This window comes from Ammospiza nelsoni, chromosome 5 (assembly GCF_027579445.1).
Source record: "Ammospiza nelsoni isolate bAmmNel1 chromosome 5, bAmmNel1.pri, whole genome shotgun sequence".
Taxonomy (NCBI): Eukaryota; Metazoa; Chordata; class Aves; order Passeriformes; family Passerellidae; genus Ammospiza; species Ammospiza nelsoni.
In genome coordinates, this window is record NC_080637.1 from 21,554,862 (window position 1) to 21,568,832 (window position 13,971).

The 13,971-nt window shown below is 44.3% G+C and overlaps 1 protein-coding gene across 1 annotated transcript; it reads left to right on the top strand.

The window, feature by feature from the left end:
- Nucleotides 1-949: 949 nt before the first annotated feature.
- GPR37 (G protein-coupled receptor 37) lies at nt 950-13,750 on the top strand. The gene is made up of 2 exons (XM_059473335.1): nt 950-1,627; nt 11,959-13,750. The coding sequence occupies exons 1-2, from the start codon at nt 950-952 to the stop codon at nt 12,775-12,777; spliced, it is 1,497 nt and encodes a 498-aa protein (XP_059329318.1). The 3' UTR covers nt 12,778-13,750.
- Nucleotides 13,751-13,971: the final 221 nt, after the last annotated feature.

Consider the following 13,971-nt stretch of genomic DNA (forward strand, 5'->3'; position numbering starts at 1 on the left):
GCGGGCGGTGCCTCGGCCCCGCGGCGCCGCCGGGCGGCGCTTGCGCACTGCGGCCGCCGCGGCTCGCCCGCCTCTCCGGCGCGCCCCGAGAGCCGCGGCGGAGCCGCTCCGAGCCCGGCGAGCCGCACCGGGCTGAGCGGGGCCGGAGCCGCGGGGAGCCGGCAGCGGGAGCAGAGCCCGCCGTACACCAGCCCCTGCCTGCGCCGGGGCCGTGGCTGCCGCCCCGCTTCACCTGGTGCCCGCAAGACTCGGGAGGCGAGAGCAGCCCCGAGGGGTCCGTCCCGGGGCTTGCCCGCCCGGCGCCGGCAGCATCTTTGGTGCCCTGGCCGTGCTCGCCGTCCCCGGCCCACGTGCGAGTGTTTGGGGGTGCAATGATCGATCCCGGCAAGAGTTTTGCAAAGCTCTGAAACACCTTAAGCTGCGCGCAACAACCTGTGTTCTCCGAGGTGCCGGAGATGAGGAGTTAGTGTTCGCGACCGCCCGGCGAGGGGAGGTGTCTTCCCAAAGGGACCTTTCCTGACCCGTGGAGCCGCCGGGTGCCCGCGGCGGCGAGAGGACGCAAATGGGCAGCATGAGAACGGTGCGGCTGCTGGCGAGGAGGCAGCGGTCCCGGGAAAGGGCGGAGCGCCGAGGGGGGGTTCTCCCGGCGCTGCACTTGCTGCATTAACTCTGCGCGTCGGAGACGGCGACACAACTTTCCGGGTCTGCCCCGGGCGTCGGTGACAAGAGGCTGCTCGCCGCTCCGCTCGTCGCGCCCCCAGCGCCGGCCGCTGCCCGCGGCGGACCCCGGCGGCAGCGGGAGCAGCGCTCCGGCCGCAGCGGCGTGGTGGCTGCTCCTGACCCGGCTATTCCCGGGAGCCGGGTGGGCATGTCTCCCGCTCCCAGCCCCGCCGAGCGAGGCGGCCGCCGGGTCTGAAGGAGAGCGGGCGAGCCCCGCCGCCTCCCGGCCATGCGGCCCCTGGGCGCTCCGCTCGCCCTGCTCTGCCAGGTGCTGGGTGCGTGGGCTGCCTGCGCCCTGGCCCCGGACCCCGTGGCAGCCTCTGGGCCGCCGGCGCCCCCGCAGCGCTCCCGCTCGCCGCCGGCCCCGCCGCCCCTCGCCCCCGGCCGGCGGGCGGCCGCGACGCTGCCCGGGCGCGGAGCCCTCGCTGGCGGCGGAGCGGCGGGGCCGGGCGGCAGCTGCGCGCCACGCGGGGCTCCGGGCACCGGGCGACGGCGGGCGCGGAGCAGCGAGCCCGGGGCGGCGGCTGGGAGGGGCGGGCCCCGCTGGCTGCCCCTGAACGGCTCGGCCGGCGGCGAGGGCAGAGCCGGGGGCCGCGGGAATGCCACGGGGCGCCGCGCCCGGCTCCGCAACCCCTTCTACCCGCTGACCGAGGAGTCGTACGGCGCCTACGCCGTCATGTGCCTCTCCGTGGTGATCTTCGGCATCGGCATCATGGGCAACATGGCAGTGATGTGCATCGTCTGCCACAACTACTACATGCGGAGCATCTCCAACTCCCTGCTGGCCAACCTGGCCTTCTGGGACTTCCTCATCGTCTTCTTCTGCCTGCCGCTGGTTATCTTCCAGGAGCTCACCAAGAAGTGGCTTCTAGAAGACTTCTCTTGCAAAATCGTCCCGTACATTGAGGTAACGTCCCTGCGTGGGGATACGCGGCCCCCGAGCTGCTCTCCCCGCCGCAAGCCTGAGCCGTGTGCGGGGCCGGCGCTCTCGCTGCCGTCGCTGCCGGCCCGGGGGCGTCCCGGTGCCTTTGGTTCGTGTTTCCTGAGTGCTCTTGAGACGGAGCGGGGCCCGTCCCGGCCCGCAGGGAGCGGAGTCGGCGGTGGCCGCGCCGGGTCCAGCGGCACCGGGATTTCTGCGGCTCCCGCTGGGTGCGTCCGGCGCTCCCTGCCACTCGCACGACTTCTGCCAAACTTTCCTTATTCCCTGTGACCCTGGAAAACAAGTGATCCTCTCAGAATTAGATCTCAAGTTTTTCACTTTGTTTGTTTTAGTAAAGTGAAGATGAGTCGGGAAAGCGGATGAGGGGCTTGAAGGGATGGCTTGTAAGGAGGTGATTGTAAAAATGGGATCATCCCATCGATGGAATAATGGAATGTCTGGGCTCTTAACTTATATTTCAGCGTTCAAAACGTTCAAATCTCACGTTTATATAGCTGCAGGTTTGTTGGGTTTTGGTTTTTTTATGGTTGTTTTGTTTTTGTTTTTTTTTTGGAAGACACCAGCTCCGTTTAAACTGCAGCTTCTTGGCAGCTGTTCAGCGGCTCTGTCAAAGAAGCTCTCAGACAGCTGGCCGCAGTCCTGCCGGCAGTGCTCAGGTTGTCTGCTTTATTTATTTACTGGAACCGAACACTGAGGCTTGCTGCTACGGTGCTAGCCTGGAGTTCTGGCTGGCTCTCCTGTATTCTCAAAACCTTATGTCCAACATTATTCTGTAACTGAGAGCTGAGGGAACAACTGGTGGTTCTCTTGTCCTAAGAATGAGCTATTAGAAAAAAACCCCAAACAAACATAAAAGCAGCCTCCCAGAAAACCCTCAAATACCCAACTTGGTATCCATATAGAGAGTGTCAATTTCAGCATTAGTACACAGTAACAAAGAATTAACTGTCAAATGATACTACAATATTTTGAAGTGTTAAGAAAGATGTGTGACCTATGTAGCCATAAAATTGCCACAGCTTCTTTCATCTGTTTAGTTTATTACTGGTGGTATTGGACAAAGGGTGGAGCTGTGTTACGCTTAGTTGAATTCTAGGCCAGTACTATACCACCTGCATTTAAAAAACTCAGAGTACACTGAAGTCATTTGCATTTAAAAAGACATGATGCAGTAAATATGTATTTATGGAGAAACTTAGTGCTTGAATCCTTTAAAATTCCTGAAATGGATTCTGGGGCTGCTTGCCTTAACCAGTAAAAATAAGCAGCCAGTAAGTAGCAGTGTTTTAAAAGTAACCATTTCATTTAAAATAGCTACTGTAGTTTGTGTTTCAAGGACTTTCATGTGACATTTCATGCTTCCTAACCCTTTTTTGGCGCATCCACATGCAAAGCTGAAATAGATCAGTAGTTCAGATGATTTGTGTGGCCATGCTGTTCCTCAAAATTAGTTGCTTATGCTTTGCGGCTTTGGGCACTAAAGAGTTTTTCAAACTGAAAGTAGTTTAGCTGAAATGTAGTTGCTGAAATTCAAAGCTGTAATCCTGAAAAATATTCAGCTGCTGCTATTATAATTTAATGTTATCTTATTTTTTCACTTTAAAGTTCTGTGGATGTCTAGAGCTGGTCTTATTCAAGAACTGGCACCACTCCAGTCAGGTGAACCGGTGGCTGTGTTAGGCTTAATTATCACTGGTGTCTAAAAGTAAAGCATTTCCCTTGTCCTTGAGGAAGTATAATAACTTAGTTCTAAAGTAAACTTTTTAAGAATTTTAGTTCTTAGTTATAAATATGAAGAGGTATAGCCTTATGGTTCTGTGTTGCTCCCAGAATTGTATAGTTTTTGTTCAGTGTCATTAAATACAGTACTCATTTATGTAAATTATCTCATCACCTTGAGAGGAGTAAGTAAAAGGTGGGATTTCCCTCTCTGTAAACTGTGGCAATGAGTGGCAGATACTGAACATTAGTGGATCAGTTCACCTGGCACCTGGAATGGAGGACACTGTCCTATAAATCAGGATTTGACCCTGCTGAGGCAGAGAAGGCAGCTAGAGCAAAAGTTCACTGCTTTCCAAGTGTTGATCTAACCTCAGAGGCATTACACAGTGACACTGACACCACCAGGAGCCATGCAGACGTGTAGCATGTCAGGAAACCCATCCCATGTGCAGCTGCTGCTCCTTGCTCTGTCAGGGATTGTTTACAGCATTATATTATCTGACAGCTGAACAACCCTCTCTTTTCCTTTGTAACTCACCTGGGCAGGCCCATCTTCTTCTCACACACAGGGGAAGGGTGAAGTCTTCTTATCTCCTTGAGAGGAAAGCTTTGACAGATATCTTCAGGAGAAGTTTCCAGACCTTTGTGGAATACAAATATGGAATCATCTTCCTGAAGATGGACACATTTTAACCTCCTGTCTGTATTTTCTATAAGTTTGCACAGTGTTTGGTTCTTTTCAGGGTCTCTTGGTTCCATCTTTTAATGTCTTTATTTTTGGGGTTTTTTTGCATATGCTGTTTAGAGGGAGAGCTGTGTGTCTCACCTGGGTTTGTAGATCCAGAAGTATCTCAAGCATCAAAACCCCTTATTGGCCTGAGTCTTCTGTCATACCAGCTTCTACTGTCAGAACTAGAGAGCAGGGGATGGCTGATTATCCACAGCAAGTGATGCAGTGATCACAGCATTTTGACATGATTCTGGCATGCTTTGTGCTGTTTGAAGGTTTCAGGTGATCCCAGGGAAATACCTTAAGTTTTCTTAGTTCAGCCTCTTGTGACCAATTGGTTTGTATTTGTGCTGTTTCCAACAAAGCATCTGCAGCTGGTGATAACACATATGCACACACAGTCTGGGAAAAATGCTTTATGATATCTTCCTGCACATTTGTATAGGTAAAGACTGAGCTTCCAGCAGTGGATTGTCTTCACAAATTTAATTTAAAGGCCAGTTTTTCCATACCTAGTGAAGATCTTCTATGACAAGTACATTAAGTAGTAATTTCAGCTGTATATTGTATAACAGTATGGCCACTTGTAACTACTAGTTTTGAGTGTACTGGAAAGGAGTTGAGAAGGGAGTTTGAACAACTGATGCAGCTACTCTGCCTGTAAGGATGTGTGGAGATGTGCTTCTCCTTTGCCTTTTAATACTCTGCCACTTTTCTGCATGGCTCAGAATTCTAGGTTTTGGCATGCAAGTGTGAAGTGTTTACCTGCACACTGCTTGTTTTGTCTTTCATATACTTTTGTCAGTATTACTCAGAATCAGGAGACGTGAAGTAAATTACAATAGAAAGACAATGAATTTGGGTAATTCCTGCTATGTGGAATCCTTTTGGTTTTGTTCAAAGCATTCAGTCATTTGAACTTTTAAATATAGTTCCAGTTTCCCTACTTACAGATTTATTCTAGGCCTTAATAGAAAGAAATATAAATGTAGACAAAATCTGTACTGTTACTGTGCTTTTAAATATTTTACAACTGTTGGTCATGTGAAATTGAGTTTTTTCTTTATTTTATTTTAATGCTGAAAGCCAGTAGTGAAAACATAAAATAAGTTGTTTAAGGCCCAGAGCAACTTGCACAAGATGACAAATGGATTCTGTCAGGTAGGACTGGAAACCTTCTTTCAGGCTTAAGATGGAACTTTGCTTGAGTTGTGTGCATTTTGCCATTGGAGGTTACATGAGAAGCTTTGTTTGAGGGGGTTGCATTCTATGTCAACAGATTGAATCAAGCCACTTATGGCCAAGCAGGGGTTTAGAACTGAGGAGTGGTCTAGCATGAGGGTTTGCAGAGGCTGATTTACCATCCTATGCAGTCCAGCACAGAGCAAGAAGCTGCTGAGGCCAGTGTATGGTACACAGCCCTGAATTCAGTGCTAGTGAACATGAGGCCTTCTGCTTTTCCCAGACACCTCACAAAGAACAGGACAGAATTTGTGATGTCCTCATCTGGACCATAACATGCATACAAGACTGGTGTGATTCTGGAGCAGGCTGACAGTAAAAGCCTTTGAAATCTGATGCCCAAACTCTGCATGTGCTTTTGACAATGAATTTGTGGCATCACTCCTATTTCTCGTGGGAAAGTTCCAGCTCAGGAAAGCTATCACAATTAGTATTCTTAGTGGAAAGCATAAGGATTGATTTGGACTGAAACACGAATTGCTCTCTTTCCCTGGAGCTGATCCTCCAGGGCAATTTGAGGTGAGGCTTTTTCCCATTTCTCTTTACTTGACAGAGGTAAGCAAGAAGCACAGAGAAAGCTGCTGTTCTCTGCCTGTTCCAAAGCTGTGAGAAGAGATCCCCATTTTAAGTTTCACTTTAGGGAAGCAAATACATTTTTAATGGGAGTTTATAAAAGCTGTGTATTATCTGTCTTTTCTGTGTCTTTTGATGTGCGGCATTTTCTTTATGTCTCTTCTTTGACTCCAGTCAGAGCTGTGCTCCTGAACCTCCAGTGAGTCCTCTGGGTCACAGACAAAGACACTCAGAGATGTTTGCAGTTTCAAGGCTTCATCATGAGAGTTTTCTAGGGCAATGACTTGATGTATCTTTAACTGAGCAGAATATCTTCAGTGCTTATCACACAATAATTATTTTAAACTGAAGTGTTAATATGTCTCTGCCCTTTAGGTATTAATGGCACAATGATGATAGCTGCCATGTTGGTTGTTGTGTCAGTCTTTCTTTCCTCTGCAAATCCTGTCCTTAGGATCCTCTAAGTTTTTGCTTTTGGCTAAACTTTGCCTGTGGCATTTCAGCATGGAAATGAATTTGTGTCAGAGTAGGTTTAAAATTGGGTCAGTAATACTTAAGTTACATATGTGGGGAGAGGAAAAGGCAGCATCTGTGATCCCAACTCTATTGACTCTGCTCTGAACACTAGCATATAATTTCTCCATATGACAGGATTATTCCTGCAGAAAGAGGAAGAGGTAGATTCCTATCTGTAGGTCCATATTGCTGCTATTAAGAACTAGTACAGGAGTCCCTTGTGTAGTGTGATGAGAACTTGATCCTCAGTGGAAAGTGACACAGAAAAAAAACATGTACCTATTTGGTAGCCTGGTAGATAGCAAACAGGGAAATGAACAGAAATGAAATCCTTTTGTGTTTTGTGATATTTCCAAGCCCTGGATAAGCATGTGGTGTACTAGTCAGTATTTCCAGTGCCCTGATAGTCTGTTGGCTTTTGCTTCCTACAGAACTCAAGAGTGGCACATGGAAATGGATTGTGATTCTATGCAGTATATCTTTTGATATACAGAAGTGTAAGATATTAAGAGTAAATATCACATTAAGCATGTGTGCTTTATGACTCCTTGGTGTGAATGTTGATAGTATTTCAAAAGAAACAACAGTGTTGTACCTGTTATTCCATGTGTGTGGGATTGTCTCCCTGATAGTAGATTTCAGAATTATCATCTCATCTTTCAGATAGGTGATATAGATTTTTATTTGGGATACATTAGATAATTGCTGATGTCAGAGCTGTACACTGGCTCCAGATCTTCTTGGCTACTGAACTATTCTTGCCACACCACAGTAGTGTTTTCACTGTGAGACTCTTCCCTATTTTAATGCATAAAGCCATTAATGGCAATTCTTGTGAGAAATACAGATACATTCTTTTTTAATAATGACTGTGTTTCTTGGTTTTGTTTTGGGGGTTGTTGGGGTTTTTTGGGGAGTGGAGTGGGTCTTCTTTATTAAAAGAGCAGAAATCTAGGTAAATATTACATTATTGTTTGCAATGAATTGATCTTTTATTTTGCAGTAGTCTGTTCTTATTACTGGAGTCTGTACTGTAAGTGTAGAGTAGCACAAAAACAAAGTATTGCAGTCTGTGCTTAATTTATTTTCATTAACATGTTCAAAAGCTATGAAGTTTAATGTGGATGTGGAATAGCCATCAGAAAATTATAACCTATAATGGCTTGAGGAATAAAAAGTCATTTATATGATATAACAGGAATGGATATACAGCATCTATGGGGTGTCACTGATAGCTCAGAGGTGGCTTGGATACTAGTCCCCAACCTCTGCTGTAGTTCAGCTTTCCCATTACAATGTAAAAATGTTGTGTATACCCATCTCATTTTGTAACTAAGGAAGAGTGCCATGCAGTTTTAAGAAATTCTTTGCTATCAACATAAAATATATTCTGTCTTACAAACTTCAGCTTCAGCTGCTGAAGTCTACTTCTTATAACATCTTTATTTTAACTTGTTCAATATAAACTTAGTTTACATTGTTTCCACTCACTTTTCCATCAGAATGGTCACTGCCATTTCTAGCCTGGAGCTGCTCAGAGCTGGTTGATTTCCATTCTGTTACATTCACTGTCTTTTGGCTTAAGTGACTTTTGTATCTCATAATACGTTTTTCTGTAGATAGCAGCAATATCACTTATTGCTCTTTGTCTTACTGGGTGGAATCACCCAACCTCTCTTTTGTATTCACTTACAGAATTTGGTCTTTGTTGGACTTTTCACCCAAGTCACCTCTTCTGATCTTGCTTCTGGTTTTCATTACTTTTGACTAGAAATTAGTGGGACAAGATTGAGTTTTATTCCCCCAGCCATAACTCACTGTAATACATCTACACTGCTCTGCTGGTTAGCCAGTCTCTGCTCCTGGAAGCCAGGGCCAAGAGCTGTGGGACCACAGCCAGGAGAAGAAGTAGGCCAGGCCAGGAAAGGCCTGGGAACATTCTGGTAATTGTTAGTTTGTGAAAGGGGAACCAGTATGCTGGAAGAGTGGACAGGAGAACAGCAATTATGCTGAGCATTTCATGAGTTTGCTATTGTTCTCTGTGGCCTCAGTTCCCCAAATCAGTTTTGACACTGTTGACTAACAGCTGGTGAGCTAATGACCAAAGGTTAATGCAGTGTCTTGAAGGGGCATCATAGTGCCCACTAACTCTCAAGGCTTTTTAAAGAGCAACAGTGTTTAAAGAGATTCTTTTGTAACAATAATTCTGTGTATGCTGTAGCTAGCAATCCTTTCAGCAGCAGTTCTCTGCCCAAATGGTGTGGGTATCTCCTCAAAGCAGGGATTCTTTCACCACTTCCTCAGAGCAGATTGATGGTCATTCAGTTGGAAATTTGGGGACTTTGCTGATTTCATGTAGTAAGAGAAAGTTGTAAAATTATGTCATCCTGAATGTCTGGAGGCTGCAGGAGAATCTTCAGTGGACAATAGAGAAATAAACCAGAGAACTAAGTAATGATCAAAAACTACTGAACCTGAGTTGCCCTTACCTTGCCTCATTTCCAGCCAGGTTGTTGGAATTAAGACTGGAACAGCACATCAGACACTCAGCTGTTACAAGAAGAGTGCCATTAAACTCCATGCAGCCTTGCACCACTTTAAAATTTGTTAATTTGTGCTTTACCTTCTCCCTGTCAAATTAATGATCTTAATTCTCTAGTTATTTCAAGACAGTATAATACCTGAAAAGAAAACTTCTCTGAATTTTTTTCACACTTTCAGCTTAGCTCTAATTATTAGTATGACTGGTATGAAGAAACACGCCTAGACTGAAATTGTGTGAACGTGCAGAATACATGTCCCAGTTCTCACCCATAGGTTTTAAACAGCACCCATTGATTTTGCTGGCTATTACTCATAGTCTGCTGTGTGGAGTAAATAATCCAACCCTTGAATTGCTCTACTGCATTTAAGCAAGTCAGCTGGAGTGAATCCATGATCATCTGCTTGTGTGTTTTTGGTTGGTTTTTGCAAGCTTTTCCATGGCATCACTAACTCTGCTAATCTACAGAAAATAGGAAACTGTTGCTTGAAACACTGGCTTTGTTTAGCTTGTTTCATCAGTAAGTCCATGGGAGGGTTTTCAAAGCCGCCTTCCAGTATTCCTAGTTGTTTGCTCTTGCTCTGTTTCCCTGTTTGAAGCCTCCAAGTTGTTGGTCAGTCAATGTGACAGAAGCCCCCTAGGTTATGTTTCCTCATGGCAGACGTGTCTTCTTTCATTAGCCCAGCCCCAGCAGCTGCAGAGTTTAATGTCTGGGCCGCTGTGGAACAGTCTGTTTGCAACGAAATGCTGAATGTCTGCCTTGGGGTGGGGGGAGGCTCACGCCACAGCTGAAAGGAAACATCTTAATGTACAGACACTCGGGTTTTCTTCTGTTTTGCTGATTTTTATTTCAATCCCCAGTCATTTCCAGATCTCAATTATTTCCCTGTCCCTTATAATTGTAGCAAGCTGAGTCCTGACCCTTTTGTTATTTATGTTGCATGTTAAGGCTAGAGATTTGAAGACTGCACACACATTTAAATATTTTGGAAACAAAGTTGCTAATCTTGAATTAAAAAATCTGACTCTGAGCTGTGATACATGACAATCATATTTCATTAGCAAAGTTTATCACTGTTCATTAAGATTTCCCTGTATTTTTCTTTAAATGTTTTTTATTTTTTTGCTGTATTTACCAAGCTTTCTTTGAATCTTGTCAGACAATTAAACTTCCAAATCAATGGTTGCCTATTAAAAATATTTACAGTAGTGCTTTTTCATTATTAAATATTTCTGCAAGTTAATTAGTAAGAGATTGGATCTTACTTATTCCGTCTTTTAGGAAGCAGCTTCAAAGAATTCTCCAAGCAGGCCAACATCTTGCAGTTGGAATTACAAGTGCCTTATATTTTCAGTGATAGTCAATTTTAGCAATCTGATATGGCTGTTAAATATTGAAGGTCAAAATTAATGATACATTTATATAATTTTGCATAATTGTGCTATCTATCTTTGAAGAACTTTTTTCAGAGATGCATAAACAGTATTATTTCAATATTATGGCAGAAATCAGAAAGTGTTTCCCAAAGTCTATATGAAATTTGAATATAGCATTACCCATCAAATTTGGATAAGCAAAATCATAGTGAACTGCCTAATATTACTTTATTACAGAGATATGGTTCATTCATTATAAAAGTAAGCATTCTTTACATTTATTAGCAATATTATTTTACTTTCTTTTTCCTTCACAACACATCAACACATTTTCAGCATAACATGTGTATGCAAACCCAAGAAAATAAGTGAATTAAAAATCAACAGGGCACTTAGTCTTTGTCCAATTGAAGTTAATGGGAGTTCTGCTTTAAATTTGAACTGAAGTTGAGTTTATTACTAATAGAATTAGGCCAAAATGTATATAGTCTTCTTGCAAATTTATTTTAGGAAATTAAATTATAAACAGGATAAAATGATAGGAAATGATGTTTCATGGCAGCACAAGATTTCTGTTCATGCATAGAATAATGATTATTATGGCTAGAGAACATAAGCACTGCTCTGTTCTTGTTCCTCACAGTATGTAATTGACAGCTCTCTCCAATCCATCTTTAAATCATTTAAAGAATGAAACAACTTCTGTTTCTCCTGGCCTACAGTACACTCTCCCACAGAATGTTTCCTATGAAATTAAGACTCAGTTTTCCGTGATTTTTTTCTAAATGAAATATTGACTGTTGGTTATATAGAGCCTAACCACTGTAGTGAAGATTAGTTTTGCACAGGCTCTGGAAGTCTGAGGATTTCAAGTACAGTTTCTTTGAACTCATGGCGGGGGATGAATTTATGCACCTACATCCCATCAAAATTTTGCTTAAAAGCCTAAGTCCACAAAAATAGTTGTTGGATCCTACTCAATTCAGTAGATGCCTCATCCCTAGGGTTCCTAAGTTTTGAATATATGGAAAGTTTAATGTTTTGATCCTCTGCTTGCATGGTGAACTTGTTATGTGGTCATAACTTCTGCTGAAGGAAGACTTTCCTATCTCTCCCATTTTGACTTGAGATTCCAAGCCCTGTGGTGGAACCAATCCTTCTGAAAAACACCCCTTAGAAAAAAGTGGGGGAGGAAACAGCTTAGTTTTAAATTTTGATCAATTCCTCTATATTTTTTTCCCACTCAGTGTTGCACAGATGCTTGCTTGGACCTCCAGGAGAGGTTGACACCAAGCTGGAATAAGAATTTGTAGGAGGAAAAAATAGAAGCATGTGCATATTATGAAGGTTCAATGTGCTTCATTGAAAATGCATGCTGGATGGTAGCTCAGCAAACACTGGAAGCTGAGTGCTGTCTGTGATGCTTCTTTTGATGGCACTCAGCACCACGGTGCTCAACTTCTAGGTGAAGAAGCTCGGTGCTTCTCTTCCTCCCCCACTTTTTTCTCATTTTCTTTTCCCTTTTCTCCCTGATGTTTTTTTACCCTCCCCTAGCCAGCACCTGTATTAACCTGTGCTGCCTCTCCTCCTTCCCAGGTGGCCTCTCTGGGCGTCACCACCTTCACGCTGTGCGCTCTCTGCATCGACCGCTTCCGAGCTGCCACCAACGTGCAGATGTACTACGAGATGATCGAGAACTGCGCCTCCACCACGGCCAAGCTGGCTGTCATCTGGGTGGGCGCGCTGCTGCTGGCCCTGCCCGAGGTGGTGCTGCGCCAGCTGGCCACCGAGGAGCCCGAGTACAGCGGCAGCCCCCCGGGCGAGCGCTGCGTGGTGAAGATCTCCACGGCCCTGCCCGACACCATCTACGTGCTGGCTCTCACCTACGACGGGGCGCGGCTCTGGTGGTACTTTGGCTGCTACTTCTGTCTGCCCACCCTGTTCACCATTACCTGCTCCCTGGTGACAGCCAGGAAAATCAGGAGGGCAGAAAAAGCCTGCACGAGGGGGAACAAGCGACAGATTCAGCTGGAAAGTCAGATGAACTGCACAGTGGTGGCTTTGACCATTTTATATGGGTTTTGCATCATTCCTGAAAACATTTGCAACATTGTGACTGCCTACATGTCCACAGGAGTCTCTCGACAGACTATGGACCTCCTCCATCTCATTAGTCAGTTCCTTTTGTTCTTTAAGTCCTGCGTCACCCCAGTTCTTCTGTTCTGTCTCTGTAAACCTTTCAGCCGGGCCTTTATGGAGTGTTGCTGCTGCTGCTGTGATGAATGCATCCAGAAGTCTTCCACGGTGACGAGTGATGACAATGACAATGAGTACACCACAGAGCTGGAGCTCTCCCCATTCAGTACCATCCGTCGCGAAATGTCGACTTTTGCTTCCGTGGGGACTCACTGTTAATTGACCTTAGGACTTTATTTCCTGCATCTTTTTCGTTTTTTTTACTTCATATTTTTCTTCTTGAAGCAAAATGCAGGAAAAAAAATCACTGTTAAAAACTACTCTTCAAACCAATCTGTATTAACAGTCATGCTTTGGAAAATAATTTCTTTGGTTATTAAAAGGAAAGAGAGAGAAGGAGAGCCAGCACTTGGTTTTACATCATGAGATTTTGTGTGGTGCTAGGATTTAATTGGTTGAGGAGGAGGATCCATATCAATCTGCTTTTATTTAATTCTGTAGTATTTTTTTTGATAGTCACTGTAAAATGTTTATATAGACATTGTGGGCTTTGCAAGGTGTTTTCATGTAAAAGATGTGGTGGAAAGTATTTGAAGGTAGTTTTAATCAAATTACTGTACACTATTTTGAGAGGACTTGAGCTTCAGAGAATTTATAAAGTAGCATAAAAATAAATGAGGTTTTATTCTTTAACTTGATTGTCAATCTACATTTAACAAAGACACCTATGAGTAGTATTAAATTCCTTTAATAAGTAAAAAAAACCCCTTTGCATATCATAATTTAGGTGGCCATATTTAATTAACATTTGAGTACTTACACTTGAAGGATATAATTAGAGTGTTTAAGGAAGATGATATTATAATGGTATTAGATTTATAGGAGTGGGCTTTTTAATGTTATATTATGAAGGTTCAATGTGCCTCATTGAAAATTTTCTTCTTAACCTGCAGGTATAAAAAAATCTTGAGTTATTTTGTACTTCTTACAAAGAAACACTCACTTTATCACTGAATTTTGTCTTGTGTGATTTCAAAATCAAGATTCTTTCCAGTATGCTATTTGTTTTACATTGAGTTTATGTCCTCCATCTCTGTATATATGGCTCCTGCTGGCTCCAGTGGGAGTCTCATTGCAGAGAAAGGCATTTTTTTGCCAGAGGTTTGCTGACAATAAATGTGAGGGACTGAAACATGTGGAGAGTGAATTCCTTCTATTTTAAAAGGTATAAACACACTTGGGGCTTGACCTAGAGCCCATGGTAGTCAATGGAGAGGTTTCCATCAATTTCAGAGAGCTTTGAATCAGACTGGCATCTCCTGTTTGTTCTGGGATGTGTAGCGTGAATATTAATCACAGGGGCTCTGTGTGCTGGTTCAGACCCATGCTGCTTTCAGAGGCTGCTATTCACTA